Genomic DNA, 26,582 nt, shown 5'->3' with positions numbered 1-26,582 from the left:
CAATAATTCCTATATCTACATTAATGTGATGATCACTGGGAGAATGCTCCTTACATTGGGAATAATCACACCCATACAGAGAGCTTAAAGATCATAGGTGTCAGATGTTACTCTTCTAAGAGGTAGAAGTTGCTTATTGCTCAAGGAACCTGTAGGGCTCTTTGGAGGACCTCTAGGGTTCAGTGGTTCAACACACTGTTCCCAACGCACACGTTCCTGCAAAATGGTTGTATATGTAGACGGGTGCTGCAGCAACCACCGGCAGGAACCAAAGACAATCAGAGCAAGGGATTGCTACCAGCAAACCATGGATCTCCAGAGTGGGTCCAAAGTTTATTCAGTAATCACATCATTACAGTAGAAGCAATGTTTCAGAGCCTTGCAGGACTCCTTCGTCATGCTCCAAAACATTGCTTTTACTGTGAAGATGTAATGGAACACTTGTTGAGAAAGGCTAATTTAGTCAGTGGAAACTTGGATACAATTATAGTTATTAAAAGCCACCAAACTGCAATGAAATGATCTGGTGTTTGGAGTTTGTTTACTGTAAACACATCAGCTAAATAAATGGTTTATGTATGAAATATCTTAGGTAGCTTAACATCTGTAGACATATCAAATATAACCTTCCACATTTTCACTACTCTTGCAATCCATTGAGATCCTTGCTGGGACCATCAAGGATCCTTGCTTGAGGAAGCCAAAGCTTAAGATTAATTATTTAATGAATGAAGTGTCAAAGGTACAGTATTTTTGGAATCCCTATAGATGTGCACAAGCACTATGCTTCTCATGCATGGCTGGCAGAAATGATCATGGTGCCTCTAAAATGATTCTAGTAATATCTAATTTCATCTGATACTATCCTCCCTCCCTGTACCTTCAGCACATTTCCTTTAGTATTTGATTCTATACACTCCATTTACAGCATGTTCTGCCTAGAAATGATGATTAGGTCTTCTGGCATTGAATCATTTGGTATGAGAAACAACAGAACAGGTAATTTGTATTGTTAGTATAATCATGCACTTATTTTTAAGGAATAAAGTCTGATTGGTTGCTGAGTTACTAGACTTGGCACATTATTCGTACTCTTTGCATTATCCTTTGAATGGACCTACTTTGTGCTTTAAAGCGGTAATACAAAAACAAAAATGTAACATATTGCAGATTATCAAACCATAAATGTGGTGGCTGCATTTGTTTTCATTCTTAGGCTTTTTCCCCTTTATTTTTACCTGGTAATCTGACCAGTAACACACTTCCTATCTTTGGGTGTCTCCACTCTTGATGGAGGAGCAATGGAGACACCCTTGGACAGCAGCATTGGCAGTCTGGGGAGGGGGTAGTGTTAAATGCACTAGCAGATTTAGATGGACTTGACTAATAAATAAAGTTGAACTCCACACAACACTTTTTAAGCAGTTACAGCAACAGATTTTTTTTCCTTCTGGGATTAAGGTTTTATATATATAAAAGCTGACCAATGTAAACATCTCTGTCAGTGGTAAATGTGGTAAATGTGGTAAAAATGTCAGACTTACTGGCAGATCACCAGGTGAAAATAGGGCTTAGGGCTGTTCACACTGGATGAAGTCCAGTGTGTTTTTAATCAGCATCAGAAATGCATGCACAGTGTTTTCCACTTTTTCAATGGCCCTAGCTCACACCAGTGCAGTGAATTCCAGTGCAGCTGTCAAAAGTAGAAAATGCTGCTATTTTTCTGTAAGGAACACATCTGGAATGTGGCAAAATGCATCAATAATACACCAGGATGCACATCCTGACTTGAGATAATAAAAAAGAGGGGGAAAATGCATAGGAATGCATCAAGTGCACATGCAGAAACAAAAATTAAAAATGTCGTCATAAATTTAGGGAAAATGCATTCTGCGACGTCTTTGCTAAAACAAATTCCAATACGTGTAAATTAATTGGTTTACATGAAAGTTATAGCATTTACAAATGGCGGTATATATACTGGAATTTTTTTTAATTTTTACTAGTAACGGTGGTGATCAGTGACTTATGGCTGGACTGCGGCGGGCATTCTGACACTGGGGGGAACTGACTTGGTGTCACTGTCATCCCCAGTGACACCTATACAGTGATTAATGCTAATAAAAGCCCAGACACTGCACTAATGGCACTGGGCAGGAAGGGGTTAAATTGTGGGGCAATCAAAGGGCTAACTGTGTGCTGTTTTACTGTAAGCTGTGTGAGTGTGCTTCACTGTAACACACACTTCTTTGCATGGTTCTGCTATGCAAAGCAGTGTGCAGGAGCTGACAGGGGAGAGAACTTTATTGTTTACATACAGTTCCCTCCCTCTGTTGGTAATGCTCCTCGAACACTGGGTGCCAGCGATAAATCATTGGCCCCGGTGATTGACAGCCGAGGCCGTGAATAGCTCGAGCGCGCCCCCTACCCGGAACTGCAAAATCACATATATACACATGATTTTGCGCACCCCTGCCACCCTGTAGCAGTATCTCTGCTACAGGGTGGCGGGAAAGCAGTTAAAATGAATAGAAATTTAATCTTTGGAGGACAATGCCACAGCGTCTTGTGATCTTATATGTATCACTTACTGAAACTGGCCATACATTCTACATAATTTGTCCGGCTCAGCAGGGACAAGTCGAATTACTACTAGTGTGTGGCTGTCCCTGCTCAATAGTAGTCTATTGTTTGATCAACTTTTGTCGAAGGGACATGCTGGAAATTTTTTTCAATCAGCTCTTGCAGCCATTGATTGGTGTATAATGACAGCAATAGGTCCTGCTGTCAGAATACAATGTCCCAGCAGGGGAGATTCCTCCATCCATCTCGCTTGTGTGCATGGAAGATTTTCTTTTTTTTTTTTAACATAAAAATATTAATCATCTATGGCCAGCTTAACTGTCTTAGGTAACAATACGGTAATTGTGGAACCAGTAGGCTCTAATGTGAAATATAAACATTGTTCTGGTCCATATTGGGTAAAGCTGGTTCAGAGCTGGGGTAGTTACAGATAAAGGTGGAATACCCTGCAAGATGCAGGTTTTCATAATGCCACTACCCCACCCCCATCTTCGCTTGAAACACAGTTAGACCTCATGTACACTGCGGAGGTTTTGGGTGTTTTTTTTTGCCAAAACCCCTGAACTCAACTCAATAAAAGCCTATGGGGTTACATAGTTAGTCTGGCTGAAAAAAGACAAAAGTCCATCCAGTTCAACTATTTAAAAAAAAAAAAAAAAGTTAGAATCCTATACCCACAGTTCATCCAGAGGAAGAAAAAAAAACCCAGCATAGCATGATCCAATTGCTCCTACAAGGGAAAAAAACTCCTTCCTGATCCCCCGAGAGGCAATCGGATATTCCCTGGATCAACTTTACCTATAAATGTTAGTATCCAGTTATATTCTGTGTATCTAGGAAAGAATCCAGGACTTTTTTAAAGCAATCCACTGAGCTGGCCAGAACCAACTCTTGAGGGAGTCTATTCCACATTTTACTGTGAAGAAACCTTTCCGTGTTTTGGAGATTACATTTCTTTTCCTCCAGACGCAAAGAGGTGCCCCCTTGTCCTCTGTGATGACCTCAGGGTGAATAGCTCTACACCGAGTTCACTATATGAACCACTAATGTATTTATACATGGAGATCATATCCCCCTTATGTATTATACATGGAGATCATATCCCCCCTTATGTATTATACATGGTGATCATATCCCCCCTTATGTATTATACATGGAGATCATATCCCCCCTTATGTATTATACATGAAGATCATATCCCCCCTTATGTATTATACATGGTGATCATATCCCCCTTATGTATTATACGTGGTGATCATATCCCCCCTTATGTATTATACGTGGAGATCATATCCTCCCTTATGTATTATACATGGAGATCATATCCCCCCTTATGTATTATACATGGTGATCATATCCCCCCTTATGTATTATACATGGAGATCATATACCCCCTTATGTATTATACATGGTGATCATATCCCCCCTTATGTATTATACGTGGAGATCATATCCTCCCTTATGTATTATACATGGAGATCATATCCCCCCTTATGTATTATACATGGTGATCATATCCCCCCTTATGTATTATACATGGTGATCATATCCCCCCTTATGTATTATACATGGAGATCATATCCCCCCTTATGTATTATACATGGTGATCATATCCCCCCTTATGTATTATACATGGAGATCATATACCCCCTTATGTATTATACATGGAGATCATATCCCCCCTTATGTATTATACATGGAGATCATATCCCCCCTTATGTATTATACATGGAGATCATATCCCCCTTATGTATTATACATGGAGATCATATCCCCCCTTATGTATTATACATGGAGATCATATCCCCCCTTATGTATTATACATGGTGATCATATCCCTCCTTATGTATTATACATGGAGATCATATCCCCCCTTATGTATTATACATGAAGATCATATCCCCCCTTATGTATTATACATGGTGATCATATCCCCCTTATGTATTATACGTGGTGATCATATCCCCCCTTATGTATTATACGTGGAGATCATATCCTCCCTTATGTATTATACATGGAGATCATATCCCCCCTTATGTATTATACATGGAGATCATATCCCCCCTTATGTATTATACATGGTGATCATATCCCCCCTTATGTATTATACATGGAGATCATATACCCCCTTATGTATTATACATGGTGATCATATCCCCCCTTATGTATTATACATGGAGATCATATCCCCCCTTTATCTCCTCTTCTCAAGAGAGAATAAATTCAGTTCCTCTAATCTTTCCTCATAGCTGAGCTCCCCCATGACTCTTATCAGTTTGGTTGCCCTTCTCTGTACTTTCTCCAGTTCCCCAATGTTCTTTTTGTGAATTGGTGCCCAAAACTGAACTGCATATTCCAGATGAGGTGTTACTAATGATTTGTACCGGGGGAAATGATATCTCTCTCTCTGGAGTCTATTACTCTATTAATACAAGAGAGGATTTTGCTTGCTTTAGAAACCGCAGCTTGGCATTGCATGCCATTATTAAGCTTGTGATCTACCAGAACTTCCAGATCCTTCTCCACCATTGATTCCCCCGATTGTACCCCCCCTAGTATGTATGATGCATGCATATTCTTAGCCCCCAAGTGCATAACCTTACATTTATCAACATTAAACCTCATCTCTTAGATTGTAAGCTTCAAGGATCAGGCCCTCCTATCCCTCTTGTATTGAACTGTATTGTTGCTGTATTGTCTCCCTTTATATTGTAAAGTGCTGAGCAAACTGTTGGCGCTATATAAATCCTGTATAATAATAATAATTTGCCACATAGTTGCCCAATTACACAGTGCATTGAGGTCGGCTTGTAAGTTGGAGACATTCTGTAAGGACGTTATTCCACTGCACAGCTTGCTGTCATCTGCAAAGACTGAAATGGGATTTTTATGAAATGATTTACTAAAACTGGAGAATGAAAGATCTGGTGCAATGAAGAATCGTGTTCAGGAGAGGAACATTTTGGCCACAAAACATCAAACGCAACAAAAATGTGTGTACATGCGCCAAAGCGTTAGCCACGTTTAGTGCTTGAGTGTTTATTCATTTCAATGGCAAATACTGTGGCCAATGAAATTATTAAATGTTCAAGCTCTAAACGCATGCACTTTTGCCGCGTTTTCGTTTTTCTACTGCCACGTCTAGGGGAGTTTCAGTGTACATGTAGCCTTACTGTTTGTGGCATGCAAAGCTTTATCCTGTCATGTCGTGAATAAATAGAAGGCTGGAAAGAGCTTTTAGAGCTGGGCTTTAGGTAAATAGTAGTCTGAGGCTTCTCATCAAATACTTATAAAAGGAAAGCATTTTTTTTTTTTGCTGCTTAGCAGCTATCTATTACTCAGAATTTAGAGGTTACAGTCTTTAAACTGCGATTTTTAAAATGTTTCCAACACAAACCTAATTTACAGGCATCTTCTGCTCAGTCATATGACAAGATGGGTCTCCCTTTCTTCCAGCTTGTTCTTTTTTGTGGTGGATAGCCCTAAACATTGCAGAAGATGGTCCTCATGATGTTGCATGAGCACCATTCTCTTAAGTCACAGTCATGTGACTGTGAGCAAAGGCTGGTGTGATGCTGTACACCTAGAGGATGTGTCCATGAGTGCCTGGGCTCCCAAGAAGTGGCTTGTATGACACTGGACATCATTCAGTCTACAAAAGGACTGGTTCTGAAAGATGGACAGACAGTCTGCTGGGAATAGCCTTCCTTTATTTCAGCAGATCTGGGGTGATTATATTTTATTTAATTGCAAAATCTGGATGTGGACTGTAATGCAACTGCCATTTTTAGCTTTAGAGGTTCTCAATAAGTAGCTTGACTCTAACCAGGTCAGCTGCCCAAGCTGCAGCTAAGAATAACTAATGGTTCCTGATGTGTAAATAATTTTGCATCTTTCTGCAGCTTACGTAAGTACACAAGATCTACTGTATAAAAACAATGTGATAGTTTTGACTTGTTTCTGTTTATAAAATACAACATAGTGTGATCTGATACTGAAGACCCTTGGTCAATTTTCTGCGTCAGCCATCTTTTTACCCCAAGTTCTTTGGTGACTGGAAATAACTAGCTTGCCTTTATTTTAAACATACAAAAATGGGCACCAAACCATAGGGTGAAAGAGTCCAACAAGATTTTAATAGATTATGATTTGACCATAAAAAATCACCCAACGTGTTTTAAAAGCAACAACACTCCATATTCATTGGAGCTAAAAATAGATATGAAACACAAAAAAGATAAGATCCTGTGTCCTTATATACATATGAATAAAAATTAATAAAAAACATATTATAAAAGATACCGTATACTATTTTGTAATGAACCATAAAATTGATTATCAATTAAAATTGTACGTTTAAATGAAATTTCATAACATAGACCATGAAACTACTTCCATTTAATACTGTCAAGAGCAAACCTGTTTTTATATCTCGGCCTTGTGAATAAGCTTGCTTAAATTTAACACCAACATAATAGTAACATAACGTGGCTTGCTTTTATATCATTGTTTCTGATGAAAGGGATGCAAAATATTCCATCAAAGTCTACTTTTTAACAAAGCTGCCATGGACAGTCAGGGTAAGATGTTTGTGTTTTTGAAGAGGATGCCGCCTTCTTTTCTTTGATTAGAGATACAAGACAGACAGTGTCAGCACACACTTTGCACAGTTTATTTATTTAGGATTCCGTGAGGTTTCGGTGTGTGTTCTTCGCTTACTCACAGTTAAGGTGGCCATTTTGTGTGCTGAATTCAAGCTTAGCTTGTTTGCTAGAACTGGTGACATCACAGAGATTGCCAAAATGCAGCAAATCAAATTCCTCTTGTCTGTATGAGCCAGGAAGAAAGGGTCGGTGTTGTCCATAGCAGCCAATCAGATCCTAGCTACTGTTTCAGAGATGTCAACTTGGGTATATAATTTATAAGGTGAAAAACCATTAAAGGGGCGTGATGTACACAATATAAGGATATGTTGAGCAGACATTGGAAGTTGTAAAGTGCACTTGGCCAATAAAAACAGATGGCAAGAATTGCTTTTAGGACAAGAGAAGCAGTACTATGCCCTGGGCATGCAGACATAATAACCATACCTTGGGACTTTTAGAAGTGGCTGAGCCAGATATTACGGGGGCAGGAAGAGAGTCCAACACTGTGGCCATGCACCATGTCTACAACCTTAGCGACACTTTGTTTGGGTTTACATCTCCCCCCTGGCCTGGGTGTAATTCTCAGAATTTGTTATTATCATACTTTGAAACTTGCTGGGTTTGGCAAGGCAAAGTGAGATTTTTATGAAAATGTTTTAAACCTTAGGAACATTAACCCAAACTGCTTTTTACACACAAGAACATATCATGACTCTTGCAAAATATGGATCATTGAAAAGAGAGCTGGGTCCAGCATCTGGCGAATCAGAGGATTCAAGGGACATATATATGTCCTGCAAGGTAAGAGACGTAAAAACCAGGGTGACTCCCTGGATAGTAGATGAATTGACAAGACTAACTAGACTGTTTGTCTAGAGCAGGGGTCTCCAAACTTTCTAAACCAAGGGCCAATTTACTGCCTTTAGACTTTATGGGGGCAGGACTGTGAGCAATGAGAGGAATAGTGTCCTATCTTTGGTATCAGTGGAAGATTAGTGCCTTATCATTGGTGTCAGTGGGAGGAATAGTTCATCATCATTGGTGTCAGTGGGAGGAATAGTGCCTCATCATTGGTGTCAGCGGGAGGAATAGTATCTCATCTTTGATCTCAGTGCCTCATATCAGTGGGAGAAATAGTTTCCAAAGGCAAGCAAAGGGCTGCAACTGGCCCGTTGGCCATAGTTTGGTGACCACTGGTCTAGAGCAAGAAAATAAAGTGTCATTCCATCCAGAAATGTGTTTTAGTTTTAAAGCAGAACTAAAGTTCTGCTATCACAAACTGCAAGCAGGTAGTCTCTGTATTGCAGAACAGACATGCAGGGGTTTATTTACTAAAGCTGGAGAGTCCAAAATCAGACTCCCTTCTGCATAGAAACCAATCAGCTTCCAGGTTTCATTGCCAAAGCTTCATTGAACAAGCTGAGGTTAGAAGCTGATTGGTTTCTATGCAGAAGGGAGTCTGATTTTGGACTCTCCAGCTTTAGTAAATAAACCCCGCAGTGTCTATTCTGCAATAGAATACACTTACCTGCCGGCTCGCTGTCTTTTCCAGCTTGTAAACTGCATGTATATGCCAGGATGATTGACTCCTGTGCATACGCAGGAATCATGTCATCTCACACTGGCCAATAAAGATGACGGAAGACTGGAACCCAAGAGTAGACACTGGAGAGGAATGTGGATCCTTGAAGGAAAGGTAAGTTTAGCTCCACTTTAAGTAGACCAAGTCAACAGTTAGAAGTTTTTATTTCTGTCCATGTCTCCATCGAGGAAGTTTCCTCTCATTTCTTGTCTGGGTGATAATGTTGTTGCTTGGACAGGAAGTGAGGGAAAATCTCCAATGGTACAATAAACACCTTGTGGAGGTTCTAGCATGACCTCACTGTGTTAAAGTGCAATATTTAAGAAACTTTTTTTTTCTGCCTGTTAGATTTTCCTGGCGACAGTGTCCCCAGCAGGGCTGCAGACATTGGGGGGAAGTGTTTCCCACTAAATCCAAAGTATGTGATTGGTTGCTGTAGACATCCCTTTTCTGTAGTGGTCACACACAATCCGGATGATGTCAGTAGTTATTAGCGAGTTGATGAGCCTGTAATGAAGTAAGAATTTGTTTAACTTCAAAATGCTTAACTGTGCTGAAGCGACAGGTGCACTATAAACACATACTGTACACACACGTGGAATGCCGGCAACTGGAATATTTTTTTGCATTCTCTGCATGTTCTCCCACATAGAAACGCACTGTGTTGCTCTGATGACAGCCAAGAAGCATGGGTGAAATGCATCACATCACATTCTGCTTATTGCTCTGCTTTGATCATTTGCAATGTATACACTCTTCAAGGATAAGTCCACCTTTTAAAGTAAATATCAATCAGAAACCAGGAATGTACAAAATAAATCGGCTGAATACATTCAATGAATTTTTAGACTCAATTCTGTCCACGTGTCTGAAGGAAGGCAGTTTGCATTGCTTCATAACATCCAATCAGATTCAAACACTCCAACTGTGTCATGGCCAGTGCAGATTTAAATCAAGGAAGGATTTACAGCCCCGTCTGGGCACCAGAACAAAAAATACCTGGAAGTGGCGTCATCCTGCACTGCAAGGATTAAAGTCTCATTAGATCTAGATGTAAACTGTAATACTTACCTTATTCATCATGCTGTAGCCAGAGGTTGTACTGTGATGTCATCACATACAATGCAGGACCAATAGTTCTGCATTGTACATGAGGGATGACAAGGGCCCCCACACAATCTGGAGCATCAAAACCTGCCAGAGCGAGAAATCAGCTATTACAGTGTAATCCTCTATTCAGGGGTGGACTGACAACTCATGGGGCACCCGGGCAATAGGGGATCATGGGGCCCCTGTGTCCTCACCCACAGCCAAAAAAAGGCTATGAAAAAGCCAATTAAAGGTACCAGGGGCATGTCATGGGGCCCCCTACTGACCCTGGGCCCTCGGGCAGTGCCCGAGTGGCAAAATGGTCAGTCCGCCCCTGCTTCTGTCCCTAGACCCCTAAAGCAGGGGTCTCCAAATGTTCTAAACAATGGGCCAGTTTATTTTCTTCTAAATTTTAGGGGGGCCAAACTGTGGCCAGTGGGAGGAGAAAATGTCCTGGCGTCAGTGGGAATAAATAGTGCCCCATCTTTGGTATTGGAGGGGATAGTACCCCATCATTGGTGTTAGTGGAAGGAATAGTGACCCATCGTTAGTGTCAGTGGGAGGAATAGTGCCCTATCTTTGGTGTCAGTGGAAGTTATAATGCTTTATTGGTGTTAGTGGGAGGAATAGTGCCCCATCGTTGGTGTCAGTGGGAGGAATAGTGCCCTATCTTTGGTGTCAGTGGAAGTTATAATGCTTTATTGTTGGTGTTAGTGGGAGGAATAGTGCCCCATCGTTGGTGTCAGTTTGAGGAATAGCGTCATCATTGTTTTCTGAGGGAGGAATACCGCCCTATCCTTGGTGTCAATGGGAGGAATTGTGCCCCATCTTGGTGTCATTGGGAGGAATAGTGCTCCATTGTTGGTGCCAGAGGCAGGAATTATTCCCCATCGTTGGTATCAATGGGAGGAATAGTGCCCCAAGGGCTGGATAAAATCAAGCAAAGGACCACATCTGGCCCCCGTGCGGCAGTTTAGAGAGTTTGCCCTAGAGCATTAAACCCTTGCAGTGCAGGGAAGTGGCATGCCAAGGGTATTCTATGGGAATGCAAAACGTGATTAAAGCAGTTCAAATACAGGTCATAAGGAGGTGAAACGCATTGATTGCCTGAATTCTGAATGATCTCAGAAGGTTCTCAACCTGGTGTAAAACTGATGTCATCCACACAAGCCCAAAGCCTATTAGCACAGCCCCTATAAAACGTGCTGTAGTAGAACCCGTGTCTAAACCCATGGTTTACATTACGCATTGTTTACATACATTGATAAATAAGGCCAGACTTTGGGTCTGAGATCAGTGGTATTAATTGTGTGTATTTCCTGACAGCCACCAATCACATCCATGTATTTCCCAGGAAATGAACTTTGAATCTGATTGGTGGAGGTAGAACTTTACAGGCTGCAGTCACTTCAGTAATGTCTTCTCTGTCATTTCAGACCAAGGACAATATTTAGCAGGCACAAAGGAGGACTTGTGCTTTAAGAATATTCACAACTACTTTGAATGTGCTTCACATTGTCTGCAAACAAAAATGCATGGTGAAATGATACAAAATTCAGGATTACACTGTTTATAATTCATCATTTTATATAGTGAGGGTCATACAGGATTTTTTTCCAGCTGGGATTTAATGCTGAAGTCCTATCAGGAGCTTCTAAAACTGTTTCATTACCTCCTATCATTTGTTTTCTGATATCTTCATGGCTTATGTGTGTGTTGCCCTGGAGGAACCAGTAAATTCCTTTTATTTCCTGTCCCACTGTCACCAGAACAGGAAGGGAGGTAAATCTTCCCAGCTGGTCATTGGCCTGGAACAAGTCATGACGTTTTTAGCTTCTATTCTGTTATTTACAGCTGGACATAGAACATGGAAAGCAAGTGTTCTCTATAGACCATGCCTCAAGACCATTGTAATGTGACAAGTGATGACATCTGCCCAGGTTGGAACTGGCACCATCTAATGTTCCTACAACCATGCCATGTTCCTGTGCACCATCGTTTAGAACCTACCTTGGGAGGATTGTAGTTTTTTTTACCACCTCCTATGTCATGTTTTTTCTGTGTTTGTTGTTACAGAACATTGTCTCCTGCCAAGTCTCCATCATCATCTACTGGTTCCATTGCCTCTAGCAGGAAATATCCGTATCCCATGCCACCACTTCCTGACGAGGAGAAGAAGCCCAGCAGACAGAGTGCACGGGTAGGGACTGTGGGAACTTGTCTTAGGGCTGTATTGGACATGTATTTATACAACTAAAGATGGGTTAGACACCCCGTCAGACCTTATTGCTGTCTGTGCCACAGTTAGGGAGATTCGTCCTCACTTTTATTTATTTCTTTATTACGGGTACTTATATAGTGCCGTCAATTTACGCAGTGTTTACATACATATATATTATATTACATATATATTGTACATTCACATCAGTCCCTAAACCCTCAATGAGTGTACAATCTCACTTTTTTTTCTGTTTACCATTATTATTGAAAGTGAAAGTAAAAGACATTTTGGGTTGTCCCCAGAAAAGTAATCAAGGGGAAATCTGCCAATGAGAACACTAGTTCTGGTGACCTGGGGGTCCCCAAAGGAATCCCTTAATTTGCATGGATTTCCTCTCACTTCCGGTTGTGTCTATGGGACAAGAAGTGAAGGGAAATCTCCCCAATGGGACACAGAAGGCAAAAAATAAACTGACAGTTGTTATCACCCTCCCTTGCTCTATCCAAAACAAAAAAAAAAAGTTTTGCCTATAGTTCTACTTCAAATCCTACCTTACCTGACTGTAGAGGTATGGAGGGTGCTATAAAAAATGTTGTCTAGCTGTCTTTGGCTGCAGAATCTGAGCAATGTCAGAACGTCTGTACTGGGTCAGTAACTCTTGAAGCCTTTGGATTACTAAGATAGATAGCATTCTCATGCAAAGTCAGCAATGACAGTCTCCCAATTCTGCCAGTACAGGTTTCCGGAATCGTTGGACAATAAAATATTGAGTGTTATGTAGGAGTAGCCTGGTACTTTGCAGGCCTGTCATATGCAGGCAATACCTTTCTCTCCACTGTACAGTGAGCCCTTAAAGTGTATCCAAATCAAAGAACAAAATGTAATATATTGCAAATTTCCAGCCCGTAGATGTGGTGGTGGCTGAATTTGTTTCCTTTGTTTTAGGTTGTTTTCCTTTATTTTAACCTGATTATTCAGCCAGTAACACACTGTCTGTCTTAGATTGACAGTACTCACTTGTACTGTGTCTGAGGAATAGCAAATGTTGCTTTCCTAGGACAGAAAGTGTAGTAGAACTACAGAAGGCCTCTCCTTTTTTCCATAACATGGTTGGAGTTGCTCTGTATAGAATGTCTAACAATGCTAAATGATAACAGTCAGCAGAGGTAGAGAGTATAGGAAGTTCTTACTGGTTTTCTGGAAGATATTTCTTCAAGTAATTAAACAGATAAAACAACATACTTTCAGTGTTATATTTAAATGACCAAATTAAATTTAAAAAGTTTATTGCTAGTCCTTGTTCACATAGGGATTGCTATAGTGTACTCTCGTGCAGGGCTGTGTTTACCTGCACAGGGATGCATAGGTGTTCTGTGTTTCCCCGCAGTCCCATTTAAGTCATTACAGTGATATTAAAGGTTCACATATTTTTTTTAAATACGTAACATGTCATACTTACCTGCTATGTGCATTGGTTTTGCACTGAGCACCCCCGATCCTCTTATTCTCAGGTCCCCCATTGGTGCTCCTGACCCTCCCCCTTGACTAGTGCCCCAATAACAAGCTGCTTACTATGGGGGCACTGGTGCGTGCTCACTCTCGAGCCCCACTGTGTGTCCATAAGACACATAGGGGTTTATTTACTAAAGCTGGAGAGTCCAAAATCAGACTCCCTTCTGCATAGAAACCAATCAGCTTCTAACCTCAGCTTGTTCAATGAAGCTTTGGCAATGAAACCTGGAAGCTGATTGGTTTCTATGCAGAAGGGAGTCTGATTTTGGACTCTCCAGCTTTAGTAAATAAACCCCAATGTGTCACGGCTCAGCCCTGTCCCCCAATCTCTCCCTTATTGGCTCACTGGCTGTGATTGAAAGCAGTGGGAGCCAATGTCTCAGCCAATGAGGAGAGAGAAACCTGGGACAGCCAAGGCTATGGTGCACATCGCTGGATTGAGAGGGGGCTCAGGTGGGTATTGAGGGGGGGCTCAGGTGGGTATTGAGGGGGGGGCGCAGGGTGAGCAGCACACAGAGGGTTTAATGCATGAAGGTAAAAAAACCTCCAGCCTTTACAATCACTTTATAGAGACAGTATCTAACCAGCCCTAAAATATTAGCAATGAGTTCAGGGGCAGACAAACATGTGCATAAAGTTTTTCTGGGACCAAGACTACATGTGGGTTAGGAGGGTGCTGGCTCTCCCCTCTGCTACCACATAGACAGCACTCCACGTGGGCAAATGAGAAGCAGAGGCATGCCTCATTATACCCTAACCATGCTCCTGTCTTTTGTAAGATCTAATGGGTGCCAAGCAGGAACATTCCTTTACTACCTGCCTAACCAGCACTGAGAAATGAAGAATGCTTTTTCCATACCACTTGACACCATTGTGAGTGGGGGGGTCACTGGATTGATTTCAGGTGCAAATTATTAAACATGAAAGTGTTCATGATATGACAAGGCTAACTGTCTATTTCTACTCAGTGAATAAGTGCTTTTGAATGGGGGGTAGGTAAACATTATTTAGGGCTCGTTGGTTACTTTGTCCACAAATGATTAGGTGAACAGATGCCTTAAAGAGGCTCTGCTCATTCAGTGCAAATGACACTTTCTGTTACTATCCCACCCCTATCACTTACTATGCTCCGCTGTTCCATTCATCAGCCATTGCCCTGGGTCTAATCCCTGTGTAAGCTTCTTATCGGTCTGTGTCTGAGCTCACACAGGGTTACCGACCTCCCCACCCTGACGTGACAGTGTTTAAACTTGGCGGTTGGGCACTGAGTACTTCTGGGTATGGGGGATGTCATGATCAGGCCTAAGTATTGCCAAGGTCTCCATCAGATAAACGGAGCAGCAGGTTAGTGAGTTTTAATGGGTGGTGGAGCCAGTATCAGTGAGTGGGAGGTTGGCTTTTAAAATAGAACCTGTTGCTTTGCCTTCATCTTTAATTCTATTTCTTTTTGTTGACAACATAATTATATCGCATTTGAATAAATTGTGACCCCCACTTTTTTATATTGACAGCTCTGGGAAACATCAATCTAGGTAAAGCATCAATCTTCATCATGGGACATCGGCTTCAGATTGCTGGACTGAGAGTCAGTGCTCACCCATCATCCAGTAATAAAGGACCAGGAATCATTGCTGTTTACAGAGACCTCCGCCTTTACAAAGAGGCTCCTGACACTTATTTACATTTACCCCCCCTTCCCGAGGACTAAAGGAAGCCCCAAAATTTTCAGTTTGTAAAAAAAAATCAACCTCAATGGACTCTGCAAGGAGAGAAGTCTTATGCATGACTGAATTTTTAACGTCAGGTATAAAATCACTTACTCTGTAGACCAGAAGTCTAAATTTATGACATTAAGCAGCCATTGTATAGTGGGAGGTTCGGGCGGCCATGTTGTTTTCCATGCACAAGGCCACTGAGGTCAGTTGTGTTGGATGCATGCACATAAATCACCACTTGCGAATAGATACATTGTATTGTAATGAAGCATGGAACCATATTTTATTTTCTAAAAAAGCCAAATTTCAAAATCTATTATTTTGCCTAAATTAGATCCTTTAAAGACGTACACACATATTTTGTACATATGTACATTTTAAACTGTAAAAAGAAATATAAGTATAGTACATTATTTTGTCAAACGCTTAATGAAACGTGAGCACACTGTAAGTTTTACACCTGATTGGTCTAGAGAAGCATAATGCAATTAAAGAAACAGAGCACCAGTAATGTAGAGAAGGCTCAGGCAACCTATAGACCTAGCATAGGACAGCGGTCCCTAACAAGTTGCTTGGAAGCCACCTGTAGTTCTCAGTTATCTATAATGGTAGGGGTTCAGTGCCTATGTGTTGACCACAAAGCTGTATTGTATGCATTCAGTATGCTTGAAAGAAGAGGATGGCTAAATGATATTATTTAAAGTTGAAGCTCCAGTTTTATTGAAAAAAAGCAGTGACCCACAGAAGAACTATTTTGCAAGGATTTTAGCAATGTTAATTGCAGATCCTGCACTTTCTAAAACTGAATACTAAGCATGATCACTCTCAGTCAGGGGCGTACTGACAAATCATGGGGCCCCCGGGCAATAGGGGATAATGGGGCCCGTGTCCTCACCCACACTCAAATCACACCAAAAAGAAGCCTATGAAAGGTACCAGGGGCATCTCATGGGGCCCCCTACTGACCCTGGGCCCTTGGGCAGTGCCCGAGCACCCGAATTGGCCAGTCTGCCCCTGCTCTGAGTACAGTAGTAAGAAAAGTCACACTCACCAAAAAAATGGAATTTCCCTTTACTTAATTTGCTTTGAGTTTATGTACATGGACTTTAGGGGGTAATTCATATTTGCGAATGCACCTTGCTTTCGATTAAATGCAAGAATCCTAGCAGGGGGTCCCGCAATTACCTGTGAGAGGCAGCCCCATTGAATAAAATGGGAGGCTGCTAGCTCCCACAGCTAATTGCGCCAACGTCTGCGTCCAAGGCCAATCATTCACATGCAATTGCTGCATGAGAAATTACCTGAAAGTGGGCACGGTTAGCAGTGATAGCCAGCAGCTTCCTATTGCTATCATTAGGGCTGTCTCCTACCCTAGAACCCCCACTGGAGTGATCGCATATAATCAGAGGCAGGGTGCATTTGCAGGTGTGAATGTACCCTAAATGTTAAAGCAGCTGAACACAAGACAACACAGCACAGAGGCATCCACTGCTCCAGCTCTAGAGTGCTTTTCTGAGACATGAGGTCCCTTTGTGAGCAAGGGTAGAGGGCCTTTCGGCATACCTCCGTTGGATGCCAAAATGTAGGATGACACCCAGAGATGTACCCTGGGGCAGGTTCTTCTGGGCTATTCTAGGCACCGTGGATGGGGTCACTTACCATGCACATGGGTTCCTTTTACTGTGTTGTGCTTATCAGTGCCTTGGGACAAAGCATCCCCTTTCAGGGAGATTCAACCTTGAGGCAGTCCTCCAGCTTAGAGATGGCTGGCAGTACACCATGTACACTGTGCAAAAAAATGGATTCCAGTTAACTCTCTGGTCCAATGCACACTTTGACTGCAACTGTTGCATTTAGGAGGGACATGCTGTGCCTATGTCCACTCCACCTGCCTGGTGTACCTCTGTCACCTCACTCTCAGTAACAGAATGGGGTCCCGCCCTGCACCTGTCAATGAGACCTCAAGCATGCACTTTAGTTAACCCTTCCTCTTCTGTACCTAGCAGCCATGCCGAGGACCTCTGCGGCACTGATCTGCTCCCGTTTCTATGGGAGCAGGAGTGCTTGGAAAGGGGGCCCCATAAGCAACCGCTTCTCTGCTGGAGGAAACCCCACCTATTATGATTCACGACATGCTGCTTGTACTGGTTACCAGGCTTCAGTTACCCTTGGCAACTACTTGCTGTACTCTGCACCATGTTAACTCTTGCAGGGCTCTTTTCATACCCCAATGTGCTTTACTGATCCTGGCTTAAGACTTTGTGTCTAGTGCAGGCTACTTTTATACACCCCTTTAAATAACTTCAGACCAGACAGAACAATGCTTCAAAGCATTGCTGTAAAAACTTAACAGACAACTAACTGAACCTAACTGTGGCTGCCCCAGCAGGAGCCCATCCTAGGTAGAGTGTATAGTGGAGGAATCCAGATGCTGGTGTCTTCAGTGTCCGACTTGGCCAAAGCAGAGAACATGCAAGCCCTGAGCACACAACAGCGGCAGCCTCCTGGGATACAGATCCCCATTCCCTTTCACAGTGCCACAGGACCAGTGGGTCGGACCCAAAAAGCCCACCAAGAAATTCCGGGAGTGGTGACAAAAGAATTAACCCTTTCCCTCCTGCTAGGGCAACCATACTAGCAGACTACTGTAGGAAACCTGCCTACACCTCTGTATTGCTTTAGTTTAAACATGCCTCAAAAGCTTGGCCAAAGTAGCTGAAAGCTAAAGCAGGTGTGTGTTTTTGTTGTTGCATTGCTGTGCACTGCTTGAAGCTGCTTTAGCATTTGAAGGCTGTGTACATAAACTGCTAACTGTACCATTAAAGCTAGATGCACTTCCACTTCAGCATTCCTCTTACCTTGCCGCATGCTTTGTTGTATACGACAAAGAAGCCAGCAGGGAAGCCGCCTTCCTTCATAGTGCCTGAAGTATGTGGGTGAAGCTGAGAAGTTAGAGTCTTGCAGAGGTATAAATAATATTTGGATGGAATGACCCTTTACAAAGCTAGGACTTATTTGTGTGGCCTCTGTTACTTGTCATTTGGCTCACAAGCTGACTGATGTTGGGGACTTATGGTCTAGCTGTTTCTGTATGTTGGGGTGGCTAGTTCCTGCTAGACTTCATGTAAATGTATGCGGTTATGTGGCCATCACTCAAATGCATTCCCTATGAAGTGCAGCAAGCAGCTTTCAATATTCTTAAACAAAATGTAATACATCTCTAAGGAAACCATATATTAGTATACTTTGTGAATCTTCTGCTGAGTTGGATAGCTCCGTCTGCCTACAGACCTGAGATAGCAGTATGTAAATACTAGAGTATAATCATGCAACCAAGAAATGTGAAACAGGCACAATCGCTTTGGCTGAACATGTTTATGTGATACCCATACAGTCCCTAGCACCTTATCTTGGTGATCACAAACAAAAATCACGTTGGGTTGCTGATTTTGTCCTTCCAAGACCAGGGCAGGCGGCACATAGCCATATGACCATTTCCTTATCCAACTGTTACTGATTTGTGTGAAAACACTGAACACCATTTCCAAAATGCAGGAAAGACGAAGAGCCTGTGGGCAAAATAATAAATATATCCAAGGTCTGTCACAAGACTTCCACTAATGCAAGCAGGGCTCTTGTACTGGAGCCTGTAAGTCTAGGGGGAACTGATTTACCTAAATCCAATAGATCAAGGCATCAGGCACTAACCAGGTCCAACTCACATCCTGGTTTATAGTGCTGTGATAAAGTGCTTTGTTGTACACTGTACAATTTACTCAATTCTACCAATTTATAAGCCTTTGGTCCGGCCACATCTTGAGTATGCCACCCAGTTCTGGTCATCAGTCCTCAGGAAGGATGTGCTGAAAGTGGTGAGTCTAGTGAAGGGGAACAAAGCTAATGAGGGAGTTGGAGGACCTCAGTTATGAGGTTTGTATTATTACAAACACTAAACTTATTCTCTCTGGAGAAGAGGCGCTTAAGAGGGGATAGGATCACAATATATAAATCTTTCAATGTGGACAGTATCATTATGAGAAATCTTTTTAATGTATGCTCTCTAAAGACACACGGCCTCACAATGAATCTGGATGAGAAGTGGTTTGATCCTAAACTGCGTAAAGTGTTCTTTACTATTAGATCTGTAAGGATGTGGAACTTCCTTCCATAGTTGGTGGTGTCAGCAGGGAGTTGGGATAAAAAAAAACAACTTTTAGATGTGTTTGTTAGTCAACACAATGTACAGGGATATTGAAAATGGTAGTGACATAAATTCATACACAGGTTGAACTGGCTGGACTGGTGTCTTTATTCAACCTTACCACCTATGTAACTACAATGGGCATCATTTGCTGTAACCCAGTTATACTGTATATAAAATAAGACATTGTGAGCCTGTGCCTAGAGCAGCAGGTCCCAAGAGTGGGTCTCCCTAATCCTCTAAATTTCCAAATTGTGAATTCCTTAGTTTGACTAATCATGAGCACTGTGGGGGGAAGTGGTTGCAGGGGATGATCTCTCCTTTATCTTGTTTGGTGGCCTATAGAGTTAAAAAGTAGTTATGAAAATAAAACAGACAGTGTGCTGCCTTCAATAGCAGATTATATTCTTAATTTTCCTATATTAATGTCATAACAGGCCAGAGCTTGTACAAATTTGTAGTTGCACTGCTGATGGAAAGTTGCACATTACCTACCAGTGCCAATTTCTGGTGGATGAGAACCAGACTGGAGAGGAGGGTAGAGGTTCTACTTCTGCGCTGGGATGCCACTGTTTTATGCTTAAAGCGGAGTTCCACCTAAAAAAGAAATAAATAAAAGTCAGCAGCTACAAAAACTGTAGCTGCTGACTTTTAAAACACAGCCACTTACCTGTCCCTCGGTCCAGCGGTGTCATCTTCACCACTGCTGGTTTCACTGGCCGTCTTCTCTCCCTGGCGCCAGCATCTTCAGTGTGGGCACCCGGCTGTGACAGCTTTCGGCTTCACAGCTGGGTGCCCACTGCGCATGCGCAAGAAGCGCAATGCTCTGTGAATGGCCCCATAGTCTTCTGGGACCTGTCACGTGTCCCAGAAGACTACAGGGAGGGAGGGAGGACAACGTCCGTTTCTGATTGCCTAGGCGATCGCAGCAGAAGTGGGAGTTGGTACCTGTCAAATTCAGATACCCACTCCCCCCCATACCCCAGAGGTGCTAATCCTTAATGGGGAGAGGGGGACAAAGGCTTAAAGCGGAAGTTCCCCTTTTAGGTGGAGCTCCACTTTAAGTAGTTCAGGCCCGCAAGAGTAAATGTGACATCTGCTGTTGGTCCACATTAGGCACTATGGGACCCATTATTTCTCCACTTAGGGAACGTCTGATGGCCTCCCATTGAGTTAGGGGTGCAGGCTCTTCGTCTGCACACTGCAATGGCACTCCATAAACATGCATTTGTTGTGACCACATAACCGCACTGCTACAGGATCACATGCAGCTCACAGAGCACAATCGTGATTTACAAAGCACTGTAAACCAACAGCAGCCATCAGATTTTATTTGACCCTCGCCTGATCAATGAAAGATAAAATCTGATTGGTTACACGCAGTCCTTGGCCTTTTTTTTTTTTTATAAGCCCAAGATGAGCTAGAGATCTATAGGTTTGCCTGCCTGTGCTGTAGGAGAATATACAAAACACGGAATGAATATGTAGATTTTGAAATGTAGATATAATAGAGATTTCTTATGTAAGTGAAGAGAATGGCATCAAATCTTGAATGCTCTTGCCATATATATTTTGCAGGAAAAAAAAACAGTAAATTCTAAATAGAGAAAATGCAAGTATAGTTCTGCAAGATTTTATCTCTTTCCAGAGTATCACAGGAATGTATGCCCTTACATGGGATTACAATAGTTTTGTAGACTTTACTGGGTTTTTGGCATCAGTGTAGAACACAGACGGATAGAGAACCACAGGAATGACTGTCAGTATCATACCTTCCATTAGATGCAGGATGACACATTGTTGACTCACTGATTAATTTTTTTGTATCTGTCGTTATATACAATGAAGGATGTCCAGTTTTGGTCCTCCAGGGGTGACCCTGACAAGCGGGGATCCAGTAATGGACATCCATACTTCAACCTATGCTGTGCCTTTCTGATGCATTGATTCTAATAAAGCCTGAGATGAGCACTGTGGGACTTATTTAACTCAGACCTGTACCCAAACTACAACTCCCCCTAGCCTGACAATCTCACTTTTATCTATACATAAATAGGAGAAGAGGTTAAGGTCATTCTCCTACCTGCAAAATTCCTGCACTCCCTACGGTAGCCTGTCACATGGTCTATCACCATGGGGCCCCAGGGGCGTTATGTTCAGCAGTTCTGCATGTAAAATGATCCTCTCTTATGCAATCAATACAAGGGATTAGTGGAGTGATTTTGCTGTCTGCTAAATTTTGTTAAAGCAGAAAATCTCAATTATTTAAAGTGTGTTTTTCAAGGGTATATTTAGCTTAGTTGAGTTTAAAGCAGATTAGTCTGTATCTGAACACCACAAAACAAAAACACGATTTAAATAATTTATAGCATTTAACGCAAACTTCCCCATCCACCCATGTCTCTATGCTTTGTTTGCTTAGAAATCGCTTTGAGAAACACTCCGTGGGATTTCTGGCTGTGGCCATCTTAAATAAGGGCAGATGATTCATATAGAACTTACTTCCTGGAATCCATTTGCCCTTAGCTCAGCATGCAGGCAAGGAGGTGTGATTAGCTGAGAAAGCCCCTCCCCTGCTGAAGACTCCTGGGATGTATAACATCGTTTGCCTAGGCCTAGAAACCAGGAAGTAACTGAAGAAATAGATAAAAAAAAAAGTTTAAAAGAAGTAAACATAATATACTTTCCTATCTATTTACTAATGGTAGCAGCATAAGGATTATAAATAGTCAATGTTGATTGAAAGAGTGAAGTTCCACTTTAAGTCATTAGTTTTTTTTTTTTTACTTTTATTTTGCGCATTTTATCATTGTTTGTTACTGTCACTTTACATTTTTTATTTTACCTTTTTTTTGTTTTTTTTTTCTGTGAAATAATGTAAAATAATAAGGGGCCAGATATGTGGTAGGACAGGTCCAGGATAGTTGAAAGGAGTTCTGTAATCCTTGGGAATCCTTGTAAATCTATTGACACCCTTCAATCCCAACATAATCCACCTTGAAGTTTGTGGGGTTTTTTTTAGTTTTGTAGGAAGGGTCCGACTCTCGGTTAGGTTTGTATGGCTGTTTGTGGCCCAGTTATGGAGATTCACTCCTCTATTGTTTTATGTGGAGACCATTATCCTCGAGGCAGTAATGGGAAATCCAACATTTTAGAGCAGCAATGGGTAAGGGTCTATCATTCAACAGGTCCAACTGTCTAAAGCTGGCTATATTCTAGTAGAATTTCCTTCAAAATCTTTTTTTTTTTTAAGAGGGTTCAATTTTCTAATCATTAGTGGGGTAAAATCAGCATTTCGACCACAGTGATGAGAAAATTTGAGGGAGCGGGATATAAAATTTTTCCTGAACTAATTAATTTCTAATAGTGTTGGCATTTTGTTCAGGAAATTACCTTCATTGCAAAATCAAATTTTAAAAGCAAACAAAATTTGGAAGCACAATTGAACGACATTTATCCAGTCGTTAAATGTACAAAATTTTTTCTTACAAATGTTCATATGAAAATTTACTGGTGTATAGCCAGCCTAAGATATCGATTGCTCCCACTATGGGAAGATCTCTACCTATTTCCTGTTGATTTACCAGAGAATAAGGAATCCTCCCTAGTGGGACACAGACAGCAAAATCACCAAATAGGCCAGTTTAACCCTTGCTTACTTTATCCACAATTTAAAAAAATAGACTCAGCTTTGCATACACTTCAGTTTCGCTTGGCCAATGACTCCAATGCATTTTGCATAAATTGAGAAATTTAGCCAAAATTTTCTGCTTCCCACCAAAATTCTGGGAAATAAAAATTCACAATTCCACTCATCCCTAATAATTGCAAAATGAATGGTTTGGCAGTGGTCACATGACCATCCACCCCGACCGTTGGTTTCTGCTGGGGAGGTCATTTCACAGCCTCTTCTACTACTTGTGACATTTAAAGGAGCAGGATTGTCAGGAAAGTTGGGGGTTGGCACTTGAGTATAGGTCCACCTAACAGCCCAACATCTTATTTCTTAAAATTTGATATTGGAACACAGAGAAGTAAGATTTGTAAATTGTATTTAGCACTCAGGTGGTTCTCTTATGGGTACCCAGACATTTGAAGCATCTGTCATACCCAAAAAAGACAAACTCTTTTTTGTTGTTGCTGTAGACATATCAGTCTTTCTGAAAAATGGAGCCGAAATAAAGCTGCCACCTACAGCAACCAATCAGCTTTCAAGATTTATTGAACTTGGGGGGAAAATTTTTTAATTTTCATAAATGAAGCCAGGTATCTATGAGAACAAGCTCAACAGTCTTACAGACATCTCTGGGCGATAGTACACACCTATTTAGAAGGGCAATTCCTGTAGGCACATGGTTTATGATGTGTCTACAATGCCTTAGATTAGATATTTATTAGGGGGTCACAACTGATAACAATGAAAATGATTTACAAAACTGAGGACATATCACATTTCTAGGAAATGAGATGTTGGGATTTGTGTACAAACCGAAGGCAGCCATTTTGCTGTGGTCTAATACCAGCAGTCCGTGTTTCAGTGATGACTGTTTCATCGCAAAATGACTGACTTCTCTTTCGGAGATTATATCACTATGTAAACCAACTGACTTCAGCTTTCAGTAGTCATTGACTACACTGAGCTGCTGGATTTGTGATATGATATTGGATGCTTTGGTCAGGCTAAGGCCCCCCCAGCTGTTGAGGGAAATACAAGTCTAAAAGTCAATTTACCCCCAAAACGACATGCTGGGACTTATAGTCCCCCAGCAGCTGGGTGTGCCATCTGCTATGAGATGTATTTGTTTTCCAAGGGAATTGTTTCTGTATCGCTAAAGAAGTCCAGCATTAAATCTTTCTATAAGGCAGACAAAGTGGAATGTAACAATTATTCTTTTTGTAACGATTTCTTTTCAGCTGTGTTGTAGCTTTTTAGCGTGACAGTATTGTGTATGCCTTTTAGTGCTCAGTTTCCAGAAAAAAAAACAAAAAACCTTGCCAATATTCTGTAACTGGTGAACTCCTAGATTTTGCGGAAAAAAAATAAATATTGACTTTTATGCATATGGTCAGATGTGGAGTTTAACAGAACACCGTGAAGAGGGAAAAACCAACATTTACTTCCCGTATACTGAAGTTTTATTTAAAGGGAACCTGTTTAATAGAAATGTTGGCATCCACCATCTAGGTTTGCTGTATTGTTCATAGGCTGATACTGCAGGATTGGTGGTTTACTTGTAAAATGCTGAACGCAAACCACTAGAGGTTCATAATCTGGAGAATAACAGTCCCAGGCAGGGGTCCTTTGTCCACATTAGGCAGCGTGCTTCTGGCTGATCAACTGGAATTTTACTGACAGCTCCAATCGCAACTAATGATCAGGAACCAATCAGCTTGCTTGTTTAAGCTCCTAGACCTGGCATTGAACTCATGCTGTCACTCATAGCTGGTGGTTCCAGCAACAGAAGTCACCCGGGACCTACTGAGTCCCAGTACTGCGACAAAACTGGTATCTCAGTGCTTTAAAGACCAGGGACTCAAGCGGTTAAAAACAATGAAACATTTTTTAGCTGGGTAAAATTAGTGTAAGGACCCATTTATATTGATGTGTTGTGGGACCGCACATATCAGCGTGCACATTAAAGTGGTTGTAAAGGCTGAATGCTTTTTACCGTAATGTATTCTCTACATTAACATTAAAAAACATTATCAGCTCCCCCCATAGATACTTTTCTCAGCCTGATATCGATCCAGCACTGCTCTCTCCCATTTGGTTCTTGCTGCTGTCACTCAAATCCAGTGATAAGGGGGTGGGGCTGAGCCACACAATGTGTGTGAAAGGACACACAGATCATGACTCGGGATCAAGCTCAAATGTGTGCCAGCTTAGTAAGCAGCTTCCTATGGTTGCACATGGAGAAGAGGAGCGCCAGCGGAGGACCCCAGAAGAGGAGGATCTGGGCTGCTCTGTGCAAAACCATTGCACAGAGCAGGCAAGTATGACATGTTTGTAAAGTTTTTTTGTTTTTTTACTAACAATCACTTTAAAGCAGATCACCACGTTTAATGTCCCTTTAAATCAGTGGTTCTCAACCTGTGGGTCGTGACCCCTTTGGGGGTCGAACGACCCTTTCACAGGGGTCGCCTAAGACCATCGGGAAAACACATATTTGCAATGTGTAAAGAGCAGCTACTGCGTAGAAAGCAGCTACTGTGTAGAAAGCAGCTGCTGTGTAGAAAGCAGCAGTATTGGAGGTAAAACGACACTCATGAATTATAATTACTGGGTAAATAATTTTATGGCTGGGGGGTCACCACAACATGAGGAACTGTATTAAGGGGCGTGGCATTAGGAAGGTTGAGAACCACTGCTTTAAATAGTTTGTTTGGCCCAAGGTGGCCCAAATGAACTATTCACTGCACTAACAGGTGCACTTTGTGGGTACACTGTAATAACTGAGCTACAGTTCCTATTCATACCCCTTGAAATTTTCCACATGTTGTCATGTTACAACCAAAAATGTAAATCTATTTTATTGGGATTTTATATGATAGACCAACACAAAGTGGAACATAGTTGTAAAGTGGAAGTAAAATGATAAATGGTTTTCAAAATTTTTTACAAATAAATATCTGAAAAGTGAGGTGTGCATTTGCATTCAGCATCCTTTACTTAAGTGAACAAACAGCATAATGAAGGCCAAGGAAACAACAGACAGGTCAGGGATAAAGTTGTGGAGAAGTTTAACCACTTCCCCTCCAGAGGACTTACCCCCCCTTCCTGACCAGGCCATTTTTTTTCGATACCGCGCTGTGCTACTTTGACAATTGCATGGTCATGCAGCGCTGTACATATAAAAAATTTATGTCCTTTTTTTGCCCCACAAATAGAGCTTTCTTTTGGTGGTATCTGATCACCTGTGCAGTTTTTATTTTTTGCTCTATAAACAAAAAATACAGACACTTTTGGAAAAAAACTATATTTTTTACTTTTTGCTATAAAACATATCCACTAAAAATTTTTTTTAAAAAAAAT

General features: G+C 41.5%; 2 protein-coding genes across 7 annotated transcripts in view; one reads left to right on the top strand and one right to left on the bottom strand.

Annotated features, from left to right (window-relative positions):
- The window catches only part of ADAM22 (ADAM metallopeptidase domain 22), a 368,503-nt gene extending 343,893 nt beyond the window's left edge, over positions 1 to 24,610 (top strand). For all 6 annotated transcript variants that reach the window (XM_089666234.1, XM_089666238.1, XM_089666236.1 and 3 more), the window contains 2 exons: positions 11,977 to 12,100; positions 15,145 to 24,610. In XM_089666234.1, coding sequence (XP_089522360.1) covers positions 11,977 to 12,100; positions 15,145 to 15,165 — 145 coding nt within the window. In that variant the 3' untranslated portion in view covers positions 15,166 to 24,610. The remainder of the gene's footprint in view (positions 1 to 11,976; positions 12,101 to 15,144) is intronic.
- The window catches only part of GTPBP10 (GTP binding protein 10), a 57,390-nt gene continuing 39,764 nt past the window's right edge, over positions 8,957 to 26,582 (bottom strand). Inside the window, exon 10 of the mRNA XM_089666245.1 lies at positions 8,957 to 9,318. Within this exon, the coding sequence (XP_089522371.1) occupies positions 9,302 to 9,318 (17 nt within the window). The 3' untranslated portion in view covers positions 8,957 to 9,301. The remainder of the gene's footprint in view (positions 9,319 to 26,582) is intronic.

Source organism: Staurois parvus, unplaced genomic scaffold (assembly GCF_062004578.1).
Source record: "Staurois parvus isolate SC_StPar_1 unplaced genomic scaffold, SC_StPar_1.0 ptg000051l, whole genome shotgun sequence".
Lineage (NCBI taxonomy): Eukaryota > Metazoa > Chordata > Amphibia > Anura > Ranidae > Staurois > Staurois parvus.
This window is presented reverse-complemented; position numbering and strand designations above follow the sequence as displayed.